Raw genomic sequence first — 22,993 nt, 5'->3', positions numbered from 1 at the left:
CCTAGCACCCCTGAACCCCACTTTAAAAAGGCAGTCATACTATGCATATGGGGGACAGAAGCTGATAGCTCTGTGAAGGGGTTCTGGCTGAAAGTGAAACGTATGCACAAACACAAATGAGTTTTGCGAGTAGTAGAAAATTCACAGCTGGAATGGCCTTTTCTTAATTAAAGTGTTTCCCCTCCCCATGCAATGAGAAAATGCTCTTTTAGTGCTGATTGAAAGACCAAAATCAGAGCAAACGCTGATTGAAATTCTGAACTTAGTAAGGCTGCTTTGAAAGCTGCTATGTTGATCAAACTTGAAATTTTTCTAACAGGATTTTCTAGAGTTCTAGTAAATCTCTCTCCCAATCATTTCTTTGCTCTCCTACTTTGTTCAAAATCAAAATTAAGCACTGCAAAGGTTACTTGAGTTGCCAGAAAAGCAGAAAACTCAGAGACACAAACACATGCACACTTAACATTAAATTACATTTAAAGAGTTAACCAAAATTCTCATATAAAATATATTAATTATTTATATGTAAACTATCTTTTCTTCTTTTTTGATACATTTAAAAGTCTGATCACATTAGAGAATAATAGATTCATATAAACTTAGTCCTATATAAATTTCTAAAAGGCTCATTAGGCAGCATATAAATAAACAGAATATAGAAGGTAGTAACCAGCAGAGATAACATATCTGGCTGTGATGACAGATAATGCTCTGCTGGTCATCTCCCAAGGGTTTTCCTCTGGAATCCTCTTCCTGAAGGAGTGGTTAGAGAGTAGAAATGAGGCTGAGGCTAGAACAGGGCCCAGCCAGCTGCTTAGGAAGACAGTGATGGGCAACCAGCCATGTAGATCAGCATCTTCCTGAATCCTTAAGAGTACATTTATGACTTGCTAGAGACCAGCATGATTCAGGCTACACTCAGATGGCACCACTGTAAAGGACTCTCTACTTAATGGGCTCAGAGCTTGCTTGTTGGAGTCTGAAGGCAGAGAGTCCATCTCCAACGAAACCCCCAGTGAGGAGGAGCCAGGCTGGATTCTCTTTAGTTTTGCCTCAGAGGTGTGACACACCGTCATTTCTTAGAAGATCTGGAGCTACCATTTTTTTTCATAATCACAGAATGCACAATGGCCTGTTGACAGAAGAGAAGTCTTATCTTTCTAATCCGTTCCCAAAGCAAAGGTGCTCCACATTGGAGAACGGGGAAGGAAAGGGTGCCCACGGCTTGATTAAGAGTGACAACGCGCAGGACAAAAGCTTTCACGGTGACAAGAAGTTCCTGAAGCAAACATGATACACAGAGACCATTTTCAAAACAAAGCACAGACCCTTCCCAGGGAAGGCTTGTCTGAAGACTGTCTAATGTGACGTGTGCGACTCAACTGTAAAATGAACTGCAAACTAGGACCTTCCTTGGACTACAAGTATAGTCCTAGGTAAGAAAAGTCCTGAACTTATGGCAGGTGGTTAAAACACCTACAATTTTAAAACAAGAATAGCTGGGCTCTATAATCTCAGGGAGGCTGAGGCAGGAGAGTGTAAGTCCGAGGCCAGCCTCGGCAACTTAGTGAGACCCTGTCTCAAAAGTAAGAAGGGCTGGGGATGTATCTTGATGGAAGAGTGCTTGCCTGGCACCTGTATGGCCCTGGGTTCAATCCCCAGTACTGCAACAGGTAAAAATAAGTAAAGAAAGTATTGTCAAAATGATAGCTACATTAGTGATTACAGAAAGGTCACCATGATAATATAACTGGTGGACCATGAAAGCTCAACAGTTTACTCTGGTTTGAGGTAGACAAACATTTACAGAGGGCAGTTAAACTCTACAGTCAGAGGTAAAAACTACAATAAATTGTTTGATACTGATTTCGAAGTTCCACTCCACTGACATACTCTTGAGACATCTTCTTACTGTGGATAGTAACGGTACTTCTACTACAGGGCTGTGGGGAAGTTTAAACGAGACAATCCCAGGTCAGTAGCTTAGTGCAGGACTGAGTAATGCTTTCAGCTATCTTTGTCACAACTGCCATCATTCTCAGGGCCGGTGTGGCTCACTCACCGAGATGAGTGTCCATCACCTTCGCACAGTATTTGCACATAGCATCCAGGTCATTCAACTGTCCTTGAAGAAAAGAAATTTGGGCTTCTAATTCTTCTTCCTAAAAAGAAGGAAATGAACATAGGTAAAGTTAAGAATGTATTCAAATAAAATCCCCAAAGATCTCTAAATGATCTGGCCTATTTTAGTTATTTGTTAATTTTTTGGTGCTGAGGATTGAACCCAGGGGCATTTTACCCTGCCCAGCTCCTTTTATTTTTTATTTTGAAACAGGGTCTTAGTGTGCTGAGGCCAGCCTCGAACCTGCAATCTTCTCATTTCTGCTTCTCAACTATTGGGTTTACAGCTCTATGCCGCTATGCCCAGCTAATCAGGACTATTTTAAAAAGGCATGATCTTCTTTCAAACATAGAGAAAACAAAAGAAAACAGAAAATAAAGAAAAACAAATCCACAACTGCCATCACCAACAAAACAGACAGTAAAATGAAGATTAAAAAAAACTAGAGTATTCCTAATTGGATTCCAGCTATGTGTCACGTGTAAATATTTACATATAGCAACTCTGTATGAAAAAGTACATAAAATACCATCAATAAATATTGAGCTATGTAAATTAAGAGAGTAAATTGGATATCAGTGGACCATACCTCCTAGGCAGCTGGTACAAAAACATTCCATTTTTCTTCACATACATTTGGGAAACCAAGATTTCCATTTATATAAGACAAATCTCATAATTTTCGAGACAATAATCTCTTAAAATGTGAGATTTCCCAAAGCACTTAGGAAAGTTGTGCCCTAGTAGCTCATAAATAGCTGTTCTTACATTTCCTCTCTTGATACGACACTAGAGCATTTTATTTGTTGGTTTCTAGGAAGAAGTACTCTGGGTTGAGTAATTATCTAAGTGGTAAAAGACAGTCTAACTGTAACAAAAGGATAGTCTTTTTTTAAAAAAGGAAAAAATAATATGTGCATAAAATTTCCCAAGGAAATTTAGAAGATTATGGGAGTTTTTCCAGAGAAAGAAAACAGGCCTCATCATTTGAGATATCGTAAGCCAAGTTAGCAAGAAGACAAAGAAGAGATGTTTCCAGGGATGGAACAGGCTAGAAATTTGATTTTCCAGTCTTAGATACTTGTCCTTTCACATAGAAATCCTCTGCAGCATTAACAAGGGGAGACTAAAACTACCGAGTTTTTAAAAGAGAATTAATATAATTTGATTGCACGTGGAAATAAACAGCTGAAAAGATTACTTGTAGGTGTATTCCATTTTAACAATTCATTGTTATATACAGTATTGAAAGGTATTGTTTTTAACTGTTACCTAGAGAATTAGCCCATTTCAGTATGTATTGAAAGAACACAAAAATACACATAACATTAGCTCTAAAAGGAAAATGTTGTGAAATGTTCACTATACAATTCTACAGGCAAGCATTAACCGTGTTTTTTATATATTCTACAAAATGAAGCATTTTAATGTTAGAATGTCCTTAAAATAAAGACAAATGCAGCAGGGTGTGGTGGTGCATGCCTGCAATCTCAACACTTGGGAGGCTCAGATGAGCATTGGAGGTTCACAGCCAGCCTCAGCAACTTAGCGAGACCTTTAGCAACTCAATGAGACCGTTTCAAATAAAATAGGCTAGGGAGGGATGCAGCTCGGAGGTAGGCTGCTCCTGGGTTGAACCCCCAGTACCAGTGAATAAGTAGATAAATAAATAATAAATAAATTAATTAAAACAAGTGCCACTAAAAGAGGTTCAGCCAAAGGATGAAGACGGACTTGTGGAGAGGGTAGGTGGTGCCGCCTTCCCAACTGCTCAGCTGGGCCCTGGCATGAAAAAGGACGGGGAGTTTGAGAGCAGCTTTCTCCTCTGCACAGGCTTGATTCCCCATTCTGTCAGTCACGGCGGGAAACGAGAAAAGCTGCTATACCTGTTTCCTGTTGGTGCACCTGGGGTGCCCTCGTCTTGGAGGGGCCCCACCAACCCCTTCCCCGCTGGACCACAGGCTGCCCCCGCAGGCCGTGAACCCTGCGCCCTGGCCTGGGGCTTGCCTCCACCTAGACTGCAGCAGAAGCCACTCTGGGCATGTGGGGTGGCCAGCTTCACTTTCCCTGAAAGCCAGCTGCCACGCGATGAAGCAGCTCGGCAGAGAGGCCGCCGGGGGAGCCCGCGGCCTGGACACCAATGGACCTCGGAGAAACACGGGTGTTCTTTCAAGGTGCCGCATTTGGAGTGGTTTGTGCAGCAAGAGACAAGTGGAATAGTGGTAGAGCAGGATGGCCTATACCGGCACTCAGCGAAGGAGACTTCAGTGATACTCCGGCCCCGCTTGACACGGCACGTGGCCTTCGGTGTGCCCCCTTGTCTGGCCACAGGTTGGCAATGGAGGTGTGCAAGCCAAGGCGTGGCTGCTGTGCGCTTGCAAATCCCTGCAGGGGCGGCAGAGGGCACAAGATCCTCTGGGGAGCCTGGTGACGCCTCTTGTCCCCGCCACGGAACAGGCCACTCTTCAGTTTGAGACAGACTCATACCCAGCTGATGACTCTAGAACTGTCCTGGCGGTCGGCACCTCTGATAAGAGCCCAGCTGTGGCCCGGTCTCTAGCAACTGGGGTGCCGAGCGTGGACCAAGGGCACTGGGAATGCAGTGCTGCCGGAGTCAAAAACATCCCCGTTTACTCTGAGGCATTAATTTGGATTAGCAGCCGCTTCTTCTAAAATGCAAAAGCCCTTGGGAGCTTTAATTCCCAGCAGGCGTTCCTTCCTCAAGGGATTTCTTCTGTTCCGTGGCTTTCTTTTCAAAGGCTGGGAGGGAAGAAGTTGAGAGGACATGCCTAGAGCAGACAGGACCAGCCTGCTGGCGTGAGGCGCTGGCCAGCTGGGGGACGTCAGCTCTTCCTCAAAACCCTGCTGCTCTAGCAAAAACACGATCGCACAGAGGCTAGAGGGAGACGGGGCTCCACGCTGGGCGGCGCAGCCTGCTCATGTGCGGGGAGGCCCGGACACTTCAGGGCGGCGTGGGATAGAGGAACACAATTTCTAGGTCTGCATTTTGCTTAGGGCTCTGGTGGCCACAAGGAGAATCTTATAAGCCTGAAATCCACGTGCGGCACGACAGACGGGGCCTGTGTCTCCACGTGGACAATGTAGGACAAGGGAACGGGCACTCTGGAGAGCCTTATTTTTTAAAGCGAAGCTTATACAAAAGCCCGATATATGAGCTGAAAGAGGGCTGCTGTGGTTGGAGCAGGTGGAGGGGCAAAGAACCTCTTCCACTTGCAAGCTGACATCCAGTGTGTTATCCCTCCAGAGTCTACTTAATCCTAAAACATTCCTGAAGCCTTCAACCATCACTCAGACTTTATAAATAGAAATGGAGCCACTTGGAGACAAAAGGGCGGCTTGTCATTTATTCTTCACTATATTATGTAATTGCAGATAAAAGAAAGCCAAGAATGAAGCTTCTAAAATTGTGGGAACAGACTTTACATATTTATCTTAGCTTATTATGCTTTTTCTGACTAACAGTGCTTTAAACATGGACGGCTTCAATCATTTGTTTCCACTCAACTGGTCCTCTGTAATAAAAAAAAAGAAAAAAAAAAAAGATGCTCAGGGGTTGGAGACTCAGTTGGGTGGCAGAGAGCTTGCCCAGCTCACCACACAGGAGGACCTGGCTTCTATTCTTGGTACCAAAACAAAAGCAAAAACCCCAAACCCCAACCAACAAACAAACCAAAAGTGAGGAGGAAAAAAAAGCTTGGCTAATTGCCTCCTGGTTTTTATGAAAACAACTACTTAGTGGAAATAGTTTACGTTAGTTGTTACACTTATTTATATGTAAATAAGACACTGAAGAGAAATGCTATTTGCACTCCCTCTTGTATATGCATGCTTCTTTCTATTAGAGAAAAGACTGGAGAAGTCACACCTGAGTGCTAATCCCACTTCTGCCAGCTACTGGCTAAATACTTTTGGCAAGTTCCATAGTTTCCTGTCTGGTCACTGCCATTTGGCAGGACCTGTGGGAGAAGAAAAGGAGAGCGCGTGGAGAGGACTGGGCGCTGCAGGACGTGCATGGTCAAGGCCCGTCTTTAATGCACAGTCAGGTCAACACAGAGGAGAGGAGTTCAGGTATAAAGTTTTATGCTGCCCTGTTGTCAAATACTGGTTTTAAAGACTGTAATGCAGCTGGACCCAAAAGATTAATAAAGGCTTAAGGTCCCGGTACTATCTTAGTTCTGGATTGAGAATGATAAGCAAGGCAAACACCTGACAGGCTGATGAAGCAGGCCTGTGCAGGCTGAGGTGCAATGCCAGCAACCAGAGGCCCCGCAAGGGGGCCCAGAGGACAAGGGCTCCTCCACAAGAAGGGAGAGCGGCCAGCAGCCAGCCCTGGAGTGACCCCAACAGCCAGGCACCGCACCCTGCACGCACGAGCACGCTGACTCCTCAAGCACGCGTCTCCAGGGAACCCAGCGCCCCCTTTCCAGGAGCACAGGTCTTGCAGATAACATCCTGGGCAGCACGGAGAAACTGCCCCTTTGAGTTCGAGTGATAAGGACTTCTCTGGAGCTACCTCACAGAACCAGACCCCAGAGAATGAGCCCCAGCCTGGCTAAGACTGCTCAGTTATGGTTATGCGCACCCCTGGTCCCGCCCCAACTTTTCACTGTTTAAACAGAAGCTCGTGTTAGCAACCTGAGACAGGGCTGAAATGCTAGGCCTGGCTTTGCTTTTCTATGTGGCCATTTTGATTGAAGTTCCTTTCCCATTTGGTTTTGGGGGTGAGTGGCCAGAGCAGGTCTGTTGGGACTCCTGGACTCAGGCCTCTGGTAAGAAGGACTTGACTCAGAAGAAATGACTTGAGATGTTTTGGGATGCAGGAGTGGAGGTGGCAGAGTGTGGTACGGGAGGAAGAATCAGCATGGAGCTGAGCTTCAGTGGAAAGGCTCCCCTCCCCTCCCTCCAGCAGTGACACCGTGAGGGTCTGGGTTTGCTATGTGGACTGCTGTGGCCACTTCTCCTAGTGCATGTCGTACTGATAGATGAAGTTCTTCCCATGGCAGTGTCTCTATCCATGGGCTACTTCGAACCCCGGGAGAAAGCAGGCCGGGAAAGGCGCTGGGATGCAGGTCTGCTCAGCTTCTAAGCAGTGTCCTCAGCTAGCAGGGAAGCAGACAAGGGAACCCACACTGACTGCAGGCAGCAGGAGCCGGCTAAGTATAGCAACCAGAAGCCAGGAAAGACGCCCAGTCTTTCTAGAGCAGATGGGCGAACAAGAAGTGGGAAGTGAAGGAAACGGAAAGTCTCGAGGAGGAGGAGGAAGGCCACGGTGCGCTGAGGAAGCTGTGGTGTACACAAGGGCAACGACACGCACGCAGTGTGAGTGGAAGCCAGGCCAGGAGCACATGGCAGTGGCAGAGGAAGGCTCCACCAGAAAAAGCAGAAGAGGAGCTTGAAGGAGACTTTAGGAAGTGCAAAAATAAGTAGTGCCGGCGGAAGCAGCACAGCCCTGCCGGAGAGCAAGCTGGTGCATGGATCACAGCCCCAGAGGCAGTGCTCACCAGCGCCGTGACCCTGACCACACGGCACAGTCCGTAAAGCCTGTCCATGAAACGTGATGACAACAGTTTCTACCTAATGCGATTGTTGCAGGATTGAATCCTATGAGGTTTTCCAGGTGAAATACGTTGCACAGTGCTTGGTACTTCAGAAATCTAAAATTTAATGGTTGTTTATAGATTATTAATATAGCCCTTGACAGTTTTTCTAAGGAATCATTCATTGGATGCATGTAAAAATTTCTAGGCTAGTCATCGCACATGCAAGGGCACCATGTGCACATACTTGTATTTATTCCTAAATGTCTAATGATTGTGACTTAGGTAACATGTAAATCCATGAGCAGAATGCTATGCAACCTTTACAAATGTTCTTTGGCAGGTGTGGTGGTACATACCTGTAATGCCAGAACTTGGGAGGCCGAGACAGGAGGATCAAAGGTTTGTGGCCAGCCTCAGCAAATTAGGTCCTCAACAACTTAGTGAGACCCTGTTCCCAAATACAAAGTAAAATAGGGCTGCAGGTGTAGTTCAGAGGTAGAATGTCCACTAGATTCAATCCCCAGTAAACACACACACACACACACACACACACACACACACACACACACATTTTTACAGAAGAACATTTAACAATAATATAATTGAGAAAACAGAGTGCAAAGTACTAAGTAAAGAATGATTCTGGTTTTGAAAAAGATACAGAAAAATAATGAAAAGATAATCACCAAAGAATGAATAGTTTTCAAATGGTGGGATGAGGCCATTTCCCCCCTTCTTTTTGCTTATTTTTTTCTGTTTTCTACAATAAAATTAGACCATGTTTTATAAAAAATGAAATTATTATGCAAATACTATGATAGAAAATAATTTTATAAAAAGTAATGTGATTATCAAGGAGAAAAAACAGATGCTAATATTTTAAAATGACCAAAATTGAACCTTTGTAAGCTCTAAACAACACTGTTCTGTAAGCAAACATGTATTCTAAACAACACTAAACAGTAAAAACAATTTAAGTTAGTTAATCTGCGAACAAAGTAAATGACATATTAGGTTTGCATATGACTTTTAGTGTAAAGAACTTCCTTCTACGCTATTAAAACAGGAATTATTCTTATAATTTGTATGATTCTTAAAGATACTTAAAAATCGATGCTCACAAAATTCCCCAGTAAGTTTCCATTTCATATAGGATATAAACAAACATTAAAAGTGAATGAAAATGACCTTAGGAATTTTGAACTGAAATTCAAAGCATAAGATGTCCAATTTATGCTGTTAAATCCTTTCAAAGCTGGAAATACCTTCAGAGATAGCTTATTTCAACCTCTTACATTCACAATAAAAACAACTTTAATGGGCCAGGTGTGGTGGTGCAGCACCTGTAGTCCTGAAAGGTTGAGGTAGGAGGATCCTTGAGCTGAGGAGCTGGAGACCAGCCTGGACAACACAGCAAGACTTCATTTCAAACACAACAAAACAATTCTCAAATGTGCTGCGTGTGTGTGTTTGCACACATGCATGCAAGCACACACACACAACTGCTAGCCAAGAGCAGAACCTCCACTAGCCGGCTTCCTTTCTCTCAACCCGAGGCATGTGGCGCCCTGCAGTGAGCGGCGGACCACCAGGGACATCTGAGTTCCAAGAAGAGGGTTTTCATGGCCATCACATTGACTTCCCTGAACCCATATCCTGCTGTGCTGATGATGTGCTCCTTCTTACACAGTCTAGCCACAGCAAAGACACTGAAACCCCAATTCAACAGTATTTTGTATGATTTCTCCTTTATTTTCTTTTAGCACACTGAGGAATACTTACTACCCTAAAGAGTACTGCCCCTTCGCAATTTACAACAGCCTAAGTGATGAAATCAGCCTAGATGTCCACTGACAGATGAATGGATAAAGAAAATGTGGCATATATGCAAAATGGTTTATTATTTAGCCATAAAGTAGAATGAAATCATGTAACTTTCAGGAGAATGGATGGAATTGGAGATCATGATGCTAAGCAGAGCAAGCCACAGTCAGAAAGATAAGTAGCACATGTCTTCCCTCATAAGCAGAATCTAGGAGGAAAATAAAGAAGATATAAAAGTAGCAGGGAGACTAAGAGGAAGGGGATCAGGGGGGAGAGAAGGGAGGGTAACGGGGTAGACAGGATCAAAGCACGCTGTGCGAGTATGTGAAATGCTGCAGTCACCCCCTACTTTGTACAATTAAAATGCACACACACCCACAAACAGAAAATAAAAGAAGACTGCCTCCTTATAACAGATACAGGTAAAAAGCACTTGCCTTAAAAGCTAGAGTGGCATCAATGAAAAAGGGAAACAGACAAACAAAAGCTGGGTGGCGAGGTGAGACAAGGGCCCAGCTCTGCCGGCCCGGCGCCCTCTGGTCCTGTGGCTTCAGCGGGCCCCAGAAGATGGTGACCATCGCTGCCCCTTCTCTGCCACAGCCAGCCAGAGCAGGAGGGCAAGTCCACAGAGGGAAGGGGAAATCTTTTTCCATGCACTGAATTTATCTACCACACTGCAGCCGCACTTAGGGCATAGCCCTTGAGTATATATCAAATCCACATTCTCTTCGCTGGTTTACATGAGAGTTTCTTCTTGAAATCAGGTGTTGGTGGGTAAACTGGATAAACTCAGGTCACATATACATATATGTTTTGGTTTTCATCCTTGGTTCCTGGCCATAGAAATTAGGATTTCTCTTTCCCTAGGTGAGTCACAGAGACACTAACCTTCCCTTGCCTTTCTGTCTTGGAATCATAAAGAAATTCTTTGAACTACCATGTCTGCTCATAAGATATATGGGTCATAAGTCCCACTTCATTCCAGAGGGTCCTGTCCATGCCCTGGAGGAGGAGTGCGGGAGGGAGGCCGAGGAGCAAGCAATTGCACGCAGGCCCCTTCTCCACACCTCACCCCATGCCTCCCCTCACCCTGTCCTCTGCAACATCCTTTATAATACGTCAGGGGAAAAAAGCAAGTCTTTCCTAAGTTCTGTGAACTGTTTGAGTTGATTTTCAAACCCAAGCAGGGGGTGGTGGGATCCTGATCTGTAGCAGGTTGGTCAGAAGCAAAGGCAAAGCAGTGTGGGGTAGGTCTGGGGACTGCACGCTCCCTGTGGTGTCTGACACCATCTTTAGGGCAGTGATGTCCGAACTGAACTGGTGCAGAGCTGACTTCCTGCTCTCTGGTGAGGAGAAACCCACCTCTCCCTTTTGAGGTTATAGAAGTCTTCCATGTTGACCGTGTTGTTAAGGAGTAGAGGGAAAAATCATACTTTTCCCCATCAGAGATAGACTGCAAATATTTTTAAAATTGAGCATGTAAAGGTCACAAAAACGAAGAGAAAGAAACTTCCTCTTTTTATTTAGTTGCTTCTCATACTTTTTAGTGAGGGAGTGAAAGAAGATCTTAGGTTCTTATCTCATTTTATTCTTTGACTCTACCTGATAAAGGAGAAATTTCCCAGTGCCCAATTGTGACTAGCAACTTTTCTTTGTTGATGGAACTAAGCACATACCTCTGTATGCCTTGGTTCTCTCATCTGTAAGATGGGAGGTTCCTGCAGCCTTGAAGGGAGCCAATACACACAAGGCTCTGAACAGAAGAAACACGTGGACAGTGTGCTATAACCATTAGCATTTAGCCGTCATCCACAACGAGGGCAGGTTCACACTAGGATATATTCAAAACTTGCTTCATATGTAGACAGTCTCATTCTTTACTTGGTATCAGCTAATCTCATTTATCAAATTCTTTTCAGTCTTTGGTATGGACAGAAGTCACCTCAGTATCTTACTAAAATGTAGAATATGATTTGGTGAGTCCAGGATAAGCCTGGGACTCTGCACCTCTAAAAGCTCCCAGAGAGAAGCTGTATAGCTAGTCCATGGACTACAATTCAGACAGAGAGGACTCGGACGATCCATCTCATGCCCTCCTATTCACTTCTGAATAGAGCTTCCAGTTCTTCTGGGAAGGTTGTAAAATACTATCTTCCTGCTTGAAGTCAGTTTTAACAGATGGCTGCACAGTTAGATGCATATTTGGTAATAGTCCAAAAGACCTCTTCTCAACATGGAGTGGGATGTAAGGAGGGAGGAGGGTGACAAGCTTCCAAGATAGCTTCGAATCTCTCTGAATTAGTTTAGTACACAGTGGCTCCATTAATCTGTTTACAGCTAATGCTTGGACCATTAGGTCTCAGTTTATTCTACCATAAACACAAGCACTTAAAAATTGCTTGTTAAAAAGTGAAATTTAAGTTAATTTTGTTGGATTATTCTTGCTCTCCTCTGTAACTTTTGATAAACAGAGGCTGTATGAATCAGAGAGTAAGGGACACATCTCAAACGTGAATGCAGTGAAAGAAAAGGGCAGAATATGTCCTTAACTCATGGTATTTAAATTCACCCAATTCTGAAGGTATTATTATAAATATTATAAATAATATTACTTACTAAGAACTTTCGGCCTTTAGGACATGCTTTTATATCCACTGTCATTCAATAGTGTGAGCTATTTTCATCTAATAATGTCTTTACTGAAGTTGCTTAAAAAAAAAAAAAAGAAGTGCCAGAAAAGTCATATAGAATATGTGCTACAAATTCTAAATTAAACAGAGCAAGCTTACAATCTTGGAATAAATATACTGAAAAGTAAAAATTTTTTTTATTGGTGCATTATAGTCATCAAATGAAATCTTTAAGTGGGACCATCCTCACATAGGTGTAACCAAAGGAAGAATTACACCTCATTTGCATAATTATCAACATAATTATTTGCAAAAGTCCTATAATAGCTCTAAAAATAATTATATGCATATGGTACGTCTCCGTAACTTATTAGCCCTATAGAAAGTTAAGAAGTGTGAAAGTATTAAGTATAGTTGTTAAGGTAATTGCCTGTCTACTGAACATCTTATTTGGGGAACAAAGGCCCCTCCCAGAGGAGGGGAGTGTGTGTGGGAGTCTAAGTGGCATTGGTGGAGACATGTCTTCAACCTTTGGACTTTCAGGCTGTCTTCTCTGTGTTGTATTTTTATAATTAGGCAACCTAACCCAACTTTTGTAAGCCTATATAGCTCTCTCCTCCACCAAGCCAATGAGCACAGATGTTACTCTATTCAACTAGGGTTTCTCCCCTCTCCACTCACCAATGATCAGACCAACTGATGAAACGGCACAGCTGGGCTTCTCACAGTGCTGCTGCTGGGCAGAATGTGCGAGCTCCCCTGCTGCTCCTGGTGCCAAGAGTAGGTGCGTGCAATGGCTGACCCAGATAGAAGGCCCTGGCCATTGCTATTTCTCATGGCCACACTAAATGGCCCCTGTGAAGATGAAATGTGACACATCTACCATCCTCCTCTGGGCTAACGGGCCCCTAACATCCCAGCAAAGGCAGACAAAAAACCGGAGCCCAGAGCAAACCCAAGCTGAGGATCATGCATGGTTTCAGTTACAAATGGTAAAGGAAACCAAGTGTTGGAACAGCTTTGATATTTCTCTACTTTACATGAACACTATTAATTTTGAGACGTCTGGAAAGGAAAAGTATAGGTGAGAAGGAAAATTATCTCTTCTATTAAAATGTTTCTCCTGATTTTGTTAATTCATCCCTTAAGTAGCTTATAGAAACCCTATCTCTCACTAAATATCAACAATTCCTATTAGCTTTTATAAATGGCTGGTAAGTGCCACTGTGCCTAGAGGACACAGAAGCCAAGCTGATACAGCTGAATACTTGCACAGCACACAAGACCCTCAACAGCACTCACTTATCCCTAGAGGCTTACTGAGTGCCAGACACAGTGTCTGGCACAGAGGATGCAGGGAGGAGACCAGCGCCCTCAAGAGCCTCTTACCCAAATACAAGGAGATCTCTGCTGCTTGAAGCAGAGGCAGCATGTGTAAGCCTTGCAGGACCCCTCCATCTCGGGATGTGCTTCTCCAGGTCTGGGGAGAGGCTCTGGAACCTGCAGGTTAGTGGGGCCTCTGCTACCTGCTGTGAGTGCTTAAAGCTTCTGGAAGGGAGCAGGGGGGGCTCCAGGGACAAAGGTGTTTGTGACAAGACTGGAAAGAACTCTGTAAGCTTTGTGGCCACGTGACTCATTTGGCCCAGAAGGGACAGTGGAGGAAAACAACACAGAAGTAGGAGAGTGCACACTTGGTGTGAGGGAACTAAGTGGCTGTACATTCCTGAAGCTGGGAAGCAGCTGGAGGACGGACGTCCTCGAGGCTGGACATGGCAAGGTCATCCAGGCCCTGACGGCCGTCCTCAAAGTTGAGGGGTTATCCCAGGGAGAAAGGGTCCCTGCCGAATTCTGATGGGGAACCAGACACTTGAGTTAGACATACACAGTAAGAAAACTGGTTTTATGAAATATTTTGCATGTATGTGACCATTAATAAAACAAATTTACTCTAAAATTTCTAAATAACATAGGACTGTTGTTTACTGAATGGAGAACAAAACAATTAGTGTGTAATTTTTCCATATTCTCATTCCTCCAACACACCAAATTCTAAAGCCCCATGCAACTCTGTTGGAATCAGTTCTGTTGCAATGCTTGTTTTGAAAATGTGAATTTGTTCCAATGAGAATTAAGAATTAGGGAGCAACTGAGATAACTTGCATTTCATGTTTGTTTATGTACAATTTTATTCTCAAGAAATGCTAGGTGACCACAGAAAAGTGCAAGTAGGTAAGCCCAGGAATACACAAAATGCCTACATGCGTACACTAGAGTCATCTACCAGCTGCTTTAGTTCACAAAGTGTGTTACGGGATATACTCACAACCCAAAGCCATCAGATTCCAGACAGTTCTCTTTCTACCACTTGATGGTAACTCACAAGCTATTATTAAACTCTTATCTTGTTTTGTGAGTTGCTGATGAAGTTTGCTGAGTGCCAGCCCCAATCCCATCTTCCCTGTGAGCCCTGTGCTTTCTGATGCACCGTCCTGCACAGCAGTGACTTGGGGAACATAGAGCCTCCCCTCAACTAACTATTCTCAAGATGGCCATTCATATGAAGATACATTTTTTTTCACTAAGCTAACCTCGAAAAAAACGCTTTCTTCCAGACATCCTGGCAGCACTATGAGTTATCACAGCTATCCGAACTTTGACTCTCTGTAGGAAGCAACAATAATGTTCCTTGCACCTTCCATCCCAAGAGGGCCCTGCAATCAGGAACCTCCTCCCAAGGTGAACCTGATGCAGTCCACAGCTGTGGCACAAGGGCGGGGGGCTGATGGATATAAGGTAATACCATTATCTTTGCTGGTGACATTTCTAGGAATTTGGGCCAATGAGACATAAAGGGAAATCTCAGTGGGTGGTTCTTGAAAATGTCTGTCCTTAATATAAAGTTGCTATGTTTAGAAATAAAACCACAGGACATACAATTAAATTTGGATTTTTAGATTTAAATATTTCCTGTTACTTACATTAAAATTACTTATTATTTACCTGAAATTAAAATTTAACTGGGCATCTTGTGTTTTATCTGGAATCTCTATCTTAAAGGAAGACATGTTCATTTTTCTCTGGCTAGTGGTGAATGGATATGGTATCTACAGCTGCTGCAGCTGTTGTTTCCAAACTTGGGAAAGGGCTGTTCTGCATAGGGCAGAAAGTGGTAAGAGCTTGGGTTCTGGAAGATACCAATAAGCTTCTAAAAATCAGTGGCTTTCCATGGAAACATTTGAGAAAACACAGCCTTTTAGACAAGTGGTTCAGGGAAAGCTAGGTTTCCATATGTAGAATAATAAATCTAGAATCTCTTACCCTGCTGGAAAATCAACTCAAAATGGATCAAAAATATAGACACCCAAATGGATCAAATATCAAAACTTTGCAGTTGCTAGGAGAAAACACAGGGTCAATACTCCGGCACGCAGGCACAGGCAATGGCTTCCTCAACAGGGCTCCTAAAGCTCAGGAAATAGTGCCAAAAATTAATCAATGGGATAGAATCAAATTCAGAAGATTCTGCATAGCGAAGGAAACAACAGCATAAAGAGAGGACCTACAGAGTGAGAGAAAAATCTTGGGCAGCTATTCCCATTCTTCTGACAGAGGATGATTATCACATATATAAGTAATAATAAATGCTGGCAAAGTTGTAGGGAAAAAAAAACACAACTGTTGGTGGGATTGCAAATATGTACAACCAATGTGGAGGTGATTATAAACATTCCTCAAGACTAGAAACGGAATGACCCAGTTGTCAGAACTAAAGTCAATATACTATGGCAATACATGGGCACCCTTGTTTATAGAAGCACAACTGATACGTTGTGGAAACAACCTAGAGTCAAGAGAAGAATAAAGAAAAGGAGTGAAAAACTCCAACAACAGGGAGTTTTATCAGTCAGAAAAAAACAGAATTAGATCATTTGCATAAAATGGATGGAACTGGAGAGCATCAGCTCATGGAAAGAAGCTGAAGGCAAGAGGTGTGTGCTTTCTATCATTGTGAAAGCTAGAGAGAGCAAAGTAAAAAAAAAAAAAAAAAAAAGGAAACTCATAGAAATAGAGGAGTGGCCAGAATGGGGGTCAGAGGAATAAAAGAAGGATGGAGGAAAAGGGGAAATGCTGGGGAAGGAAGTTAATCAAATCATGTGCCTAAACAATTACGTCACAATGAACCCCACTATTAATACTCATAATGATCAAAAATTGGAAATAAAAAAATCAGTGGTTTTAATTTTTATTTTCCCCCCAGTATTTTTAAACCTCATCTACAGATTCAAATAACCCAGTGCCCATGCTCCACCTAGAGATCCTGACTCAGTACCTCCATTGCCTGCGCTGCTTTAAAACTTCCCAGTGATTCTAACTTGCAGCCAGGAATGAAAATGCTTTTGGACTTACTTACATCACTCACTTTCCTTGTTATTGGAATCGGTTTGAGTTCAAATCTCTGTTATATGTAACTTAAAGAATACTAAAATAAGAACAGTCTCTTTGGAATGAAATGCAAGGTCCAGCATTTAAATGTTCTTGTTTAGACCATTTTGGAAATTTATATCTTCATTACTTACAAAAGAACTAGGCCTGCATATTCACTTGAAAAAAAATAGATCACATGCCTGCTAACCTTCAGACTTCAAACCTGGGGATTTGGCTTGCTAGGCCAGCATTCTACTACTGAGCTACCCCCCAATCTCCAACTCAATTCTGAAGACCTTCAGGGTGCAAAAAAAAAAAAAAAATTCTCATAATAGAAGAAAGAGGGTGGGTGAGTTTGATTATACACATTGAAAAATATCACCTCATTTATTTTGGGCAGTAAGTAGATACTAATAGGTTCAGCCCTGGATGATATTAAAATTTGTTGTTTGGAGTTGAATTTAAGATTTCCATAAATGTTACCCTCCTCACATAATGGTCCCATGCTGATTTCATTCTTATTTTCTCCTATTTTATTTTTACACTGATTTTTCTGGATATTTTGTGAAATATGAATTCTTATATTATGAGGCTTGAATAAGAACTGCCTGTAGGCCTCTTTGAACTGTAGGATCTTGTTGTAGTGGGTGTATATGTGTATGTGGGCAGGTTAATTATACAACTTATAACATCTCCACCTGTTAAAGGAACCCTTGAAATATCTAAAGGACCATATGGAAGGAATTTACCAACTGTCCTCCCTCTGGGATCGCTCCAGAGTAAAAAGGCGATGAAGATCAAGAGGTCAGAGTGATTACCTAGAGGTGATCCTAGATGCTGGTCTAGTCTGAAGGGCTTTTCTGTTGCAGGGACAAGGTATGGCTGGATTTGGTTCACTTAATGAGATAAGGTCACCTTTACCAAAGAATAACAATAAGAAAGACAGGAACCATTAAATCAGAACAGTAAGAATATCGAAGTTGGAAAAAACTGAGGAAAAATAACCACAGAAGCCTGGAATCAGAGTCTGTTCCTTGGGTAACTAAGGATGAATGGGAGGGAGGAGGAAGCATCCCCTTTACAACTGCTTTTTAAGTAGAAACATTTTTCCTTATTCCTTTTTCTTATTTTTAAATATAGCCCATAACTTTCTAGGATTTAGTATAAAGCCAATTTGTTCTTGGCTTATTACAAACATCATATTTTGAGTTACTGATATTAAAGTTCCTATCTACTTTCCAAAGCAACTTTGGAAAGTGACATTTTGACTAGAAACATTGTACAAGAGTTGGTAAAAATTCTGAGGGAAATCATCATCTTAAATAAAAAAGATGTTTGGGGAATTTGATTGCATTATCTTTTAGAGATCCATATATTTATGACATTCAAAATCCTTTAGCCACATTATAATGTCAGCTGAAAAGAGTCTTGGTTTTTTTTTTAGACATTTAAAAACAATGCTTGTGATCAATTGTATTTCATAAGCCGACAAACTCCTTGTACCCAGGTCAAGCTTATGTGAGCCAAGTCCCCTCCCAGTCTAGTCAAATATAACTACAAGAAAACTAATCAAAGGCTTTTGTAAGGACAGATATGCAGTGACCTTTGGGCCAGCAGATAGCACATGGAAAACCAAAGACAGAATAAAGCTTGGCATCTCTGCCTTCATTTTTTATCTGTCTCTTTTATTACTTTAAACCCTGGGTCAGGTCCTTGCTTAGCTCTGCACATAGGCATGTTAATCATTTAAGGAGGGTTCATCTAAAAACTGGTAATCTAAGGTTCATAAGCCTCAAATCTACCTAACCTTTCTCATCTCCCTTCAAGACTGAGGCAAGATTTCCACTGTCATCTGTTACAGCATCAGACCTTGCAGTGGCGTCTTCGTCTCTAGGCACCTGCCCTTCCTGTGCGGCGAGTGGTACTGCCCTCTAAAGTGATAAAGGCTTTCCCAGAGCCAACTCACGGAACCAAACAGAGCAGAAATCAGCCTACTCCTGCCCTCCGCCCTAGTTCTTCCTCCAGTTAAATCAAAAGCTCCAAGGACGGGAATGCCGGGATGCTGGATCTCACTTTGTCTTCCTCAGATGCCCACGTTGATTAAAGTTCCTCCTCTTCTCCATGACCTTTTCTGGTGACTGGGGCAAGTGCCTGGACCTGGTCAGCCGGGCCCTGGAGTCAGGCCACTGGCCTGGGACTCTGGTGACAGCACTAGTTGGGAATTCTTTCTGTAAATCACCATGCTTAGTATTATTCTCATAGTCAAATGAATTTTGTTTTTATTCTTCTCATCTTATTAGCTCTTCATAGTAAAGCTAATATGTTTTCCTAGTACTGTCCTTTTTAAAATTTTTATCATCACTGCCACAAGACAGAAAAGTCCTGAAGTTTTTCCAACAACTGCAGTCTCCTTTTTACCAGACTACGGTCTTGGTTAACCTAATAAATGCTTTTAATTTATTTGGGAAATGATATCCCCTTTCAGTGCAGGACCTGTGGAGTGGGCATTTCCTTTGTACAGAAACAAAAATGGAGCCGGGCGTGGTGGCGCACGCTTGTAATCCCTGCGTTTGGGAGGCGGAGACAGGAGGATCGTGCAGGTTCGAGGCCAGCCGTGCTGGCGTAAGAGACCCTGTTTCAAAAATATAAATGGGTCTGGGAGTGTAGCCTGGAGGTAGAAGGGCTTCCAGGAACCCCAGTACCAGCAAAAAAAAAAAAAAAAAAAAAAAAAGAAAGAAAGAAAAAAAGAAAAAGAAACGAAACAAAAATGGCCCTACTGCAGAAAAATGTCACCCCAGACTAGGGTATGCTGCTTGGTGAATGGACGGGGTCAGGCTCGGCCTCACTGCCCCTTTCTTCTTTGCTCAGGGGTAAGGTTCCTGGTGCTTATTTCAGCTTGCAATATTTTCAGGTATAAATTCCTGATACATAAACTTTGGAGCAGAAAGCTAGGAGAGGATGAGCAGAATTCAGGGAAAGAGGGAAAGCTTTGGTAGAAGTGCCCAAGCCATGCAGGGTGTGATAGCACACACTTGTAATCCCAGTACTTGGGAGGTTGAACAGGAGGATCGCAGGCTCATGGCCAGCCTCAGCTACTTAATGGGATGCTGTTTCAAAATGAAAGAATAAAATAGAGATGGGAGTGTAGGTCAGAGGTAGAATGCCTCTGGTTCCATCCCCAGTATCACACACACACACACACACACACACACACACACACACACACACACACACAAACAACCCCAAACCAAAAACAAACAAACAAAACAATGTGCCCATGCCTTCATCTGACTTTGGGCATGAGAGTTCAGTTTAGCTATGAGGAACAACCAGAAAGGTATTCCTTAGTCTTAAGGCTTCAGAGGAAAGGCGAAGCCCACTTGCTGGACAGAGACCTCCTTTCTCTCTGTGCAATAGACTGCAAATTCCCTTGACAGACTAAGAGCTGCTTTGGATTAAAAAGACAACTTCCTGGGAAAGGTAATGTAGGTGTTATAAGGAAGGGTGATGAGGTGTGAGGGCAGAAGGTATAAAGCAAGAAGACAGTGTGGAGGAGTGGGGGCTAATACCACCGAGGGAGCTGGGTGTGGTGGGCACACTTGTAACTCAGTACTTGGGAGGTTGAGACAGGAGGATCACAGATTCCAGGACAACCTCAGCAAAGAATAAAATTCTCATCAACCTAGCGAGATACCATTTCAAAATAAAAAAAAAGTCAAATAGGACTGGGGGTGTAGTTCGGAGGTATTATCCCCTGGGTTCAACACACACACACACACACACACACACACACACACACACACACACACACACGAGGGAAACAGGGAGAAGACACTGCAGACACCACATTCTGGCCTCTGGCTTTGGCTTACTTCCTATGGTACAGTATAAAGTCCTCATTTCCCTCTGCCACGAATATGGATACTTTAGAGCACAAATAACTGTCCCTAAGGCAATATGGCATTGAAAGAAAACATAAACATTAAGTTTCTGGAAAGGTCATTGGAAGGAAGCAAATGTTATCAATGCCAGGTTTAATTTAGCGTGATTGCAGCCCACGGGAATTTCCGGTCAGGCATTGTAAACCTATCTCATTGCTTCGCTTGAGCTCTTCCCAAACCCACATCTACGCCTCCCAGGCAGTGTTCAGCATGGGCACAATCTGGTGTCTTTGCATTTTATGGAGATGATGAAGATGAAGACAAATGATGGAGGAAGAAGGCCCAGCAAGGGGAGGATGAGCGTCTCATTTGCCCCCAAAGTGCACTGTGCTACACAGCGCGTCATGATCTCCTTGGGGTTTTTTTTTTTTTTTTGGCTTAAAATAAACATACTGACACATAAGGAAGTTAAAAAGTTGTCTGTAAAAACCATTTTTAAGGGCTAAGTTAACAAACATGCTGTGCTATAAACTATGGAAAACAGAGCGCGCTTCATGACGTTCCCTTTGTTGTCCACATCACTTTGCAATGAAGTTACATGAATTAGGTGAGATGAAAAGATGGAGGTGGAGGAAGGAACTCTCCTTCAAAGAAATCAGGTCTGCCCTCCCTGGCCCTGAGCTGATTTGTAGGCAGACAACTTTGAACGAGGTTCCAAAGACTAACTAAATGGCATGCTTCAAATATCTGATAAGTAACTTGGCATTAGATTAAAAGTCCTATCATGAGACTTAAAAGAAGCTAGAAAAGCCGGGCGTGGTGGTGCACCCTTGTAATCCCAGCATTCGGGAGGCTGAGACAGAAGGGTCACGGTCGTGGACAGTTTCGGCTACTTAGGGAGGCCCTCCACAACTTAGTGAGACCCTGTTTCAAAATAAAGAATAAAAAAAAATAGGGTATGATGTGTAGCTTGGAGGTGGAATACCCCTGGGTTCTACCCCCAGACCCGCAAAAAAAAAAAAAAAAAAAAAGAAGCTAGAAAAAACCTAATGTCTACTAATGTCTATACTCATTTTATATCTTTTAAAAATAGACTGTATTAAATAGGGACGTGTTGTAAATGAGACTGTATTTTAATCTAGTTTTCATGAGCAATACTGATTAAACAATGATAGGTTACAAATACATAGTTGTGAACTGAAAAGCCTATAAATAGATTAACTCTAGGTGCCAGATTCAGTTCTATCCAGAAACCCAGGAAGAAGCCCCTTATTTACAATCATACCCATAGAGTATAAGAGTTTCAAATTTCTCTACATCCTCACCAGCATTTATTATTGTCTTCTCGATGGCTGCCATTCTAACTGGAGTTAGATAGAGTTAGTACAACCACTATGGAGATCAGTATGGAGATTCCTCAAAAGACTACAAATGGTGTCACCAAATGACATAGCTATACCACTCCTTGGTATCTGTACCAAAGAAAGCCAGAATACTAGAGTGATACATGCATACTCATGTTTATAGCAGCAGAATTCACAACAGCTCAGTTATGGAACCAACGTAGGTATCTGTTAATAGGTGAACATGATATATACACATAAGTGAGTTTTACTCAGCCATTAAGAACAACAAAAATATGTTATTTTCAGGAAAATGTATGGAACTAGAAAATATCCTGAGTTCAGTCAGTCTCAGAAAGTCAAGGATAGTAATGTTTTCTTTCACATGTGGAAGCTAGAGAGAAAATAGGAAAGAAAATGGACTTCAGATAAATGAAGAGAAAGACTAATGCAGTAGTAGAAGGGGATTGCAGGAGGGAGACAGGGAGGGAAAAGGAAGGCTGAAGGAAGAAAGAGTTTAAATAGTGTTATGCTGTATATAAAGATATGAAGGTCTCACCACCAACCTCACCAACGGGAGAGAAGGGCCAGTGGGGTGTGTGAAGGGAGAGACCAAGTGATAAGTGCATGTATGAATGTATTGCTTTGAACCTCACCATGATGCAAAATTGCAATGCACCAATGAAAGTATAAAAAAATTTATCTTAATATTTTCCGCATGTGTTCCTAGGAAGTATACATCATGAATTAAAAAAAAAAAAGCAAGTGAGAGCCACTCTGATCTATTTCTCTTCCAACCACCACTCTAACTTACATTGCCTGAAAATTCATCCCTAATACATGATTGATTTTAACACACCGGCTCTTTTCAAAAGCTAATGTTTCAGCAAAGGCTGAGAGAGACCATCCTTGCAAGGACTGGCTCAAGGTGGCTGGCTGCCTCCTCCCGCTCCTCTGAGCTCTCCCATTCCTGAGTCTCTCTCAGCCTTTCTTGGTTAGGAATGGCACAGGGATTTAATTCTGGCCAACGGGATGAAAGCCTGCTGGGGAATGAGCTACTCCTGGATTACCTTTATGTCCATTTCCCACTGGTACTGTAGCCTTTTGCTAACTGACATCAACAGTATTCTGGATGCTGGACCTTTAAAAGGTCAACTCAGTTTTGAAACCTGAAGGCATCATATGGTTTAAGGCACTGGGGATCCCA

General features: G+C 42.7%; 1 protein-coding gene across 2 annotated transcripts in view; it reads right to left on the bottom strand.

The window, feature by feature from the left end:
- TBC1D5 (TBC1 domain family member 5) overlaps positions 1 to 22,993 on the bottom strand; it is a gene marked incomplete at both ends in the record, with an annotated part of 350,595 nt that overhangs the window by 16,931 nt on the left and 310,671 nt on the right. For both annotated transcript variants that reach the window (XM_080715898.1, XM_080715899.1), the window contains one exon: positions 2,063 to 2,162. In XM_080715898.1, the coding sequence (XP_080572024.1) occupies positions 2,063 to 2,162 (100 nt within the window). The remainder of the gene's footprint in view (positions 1 to 2,062; positions 2,163 to 22,993) is intronic.

Source organism: Muscardinus avellanarius, assembly GCF_963383645.1.
Source record: "Muscardinus avellanarius genome assembly, chromosome: 18".
Classification (NCBI taxonomy): domain Eukaryota; kingdom Metazoa; phylum Chordata; class Mammalia; order Rodentia; family Gliridae; genus Muscardinus; species Muscardinus avellanarius.
Note: the sequence above shows the minus strand (reverse complement) of the source record. Positions and strands in the feature narration are given on the sequence as shown.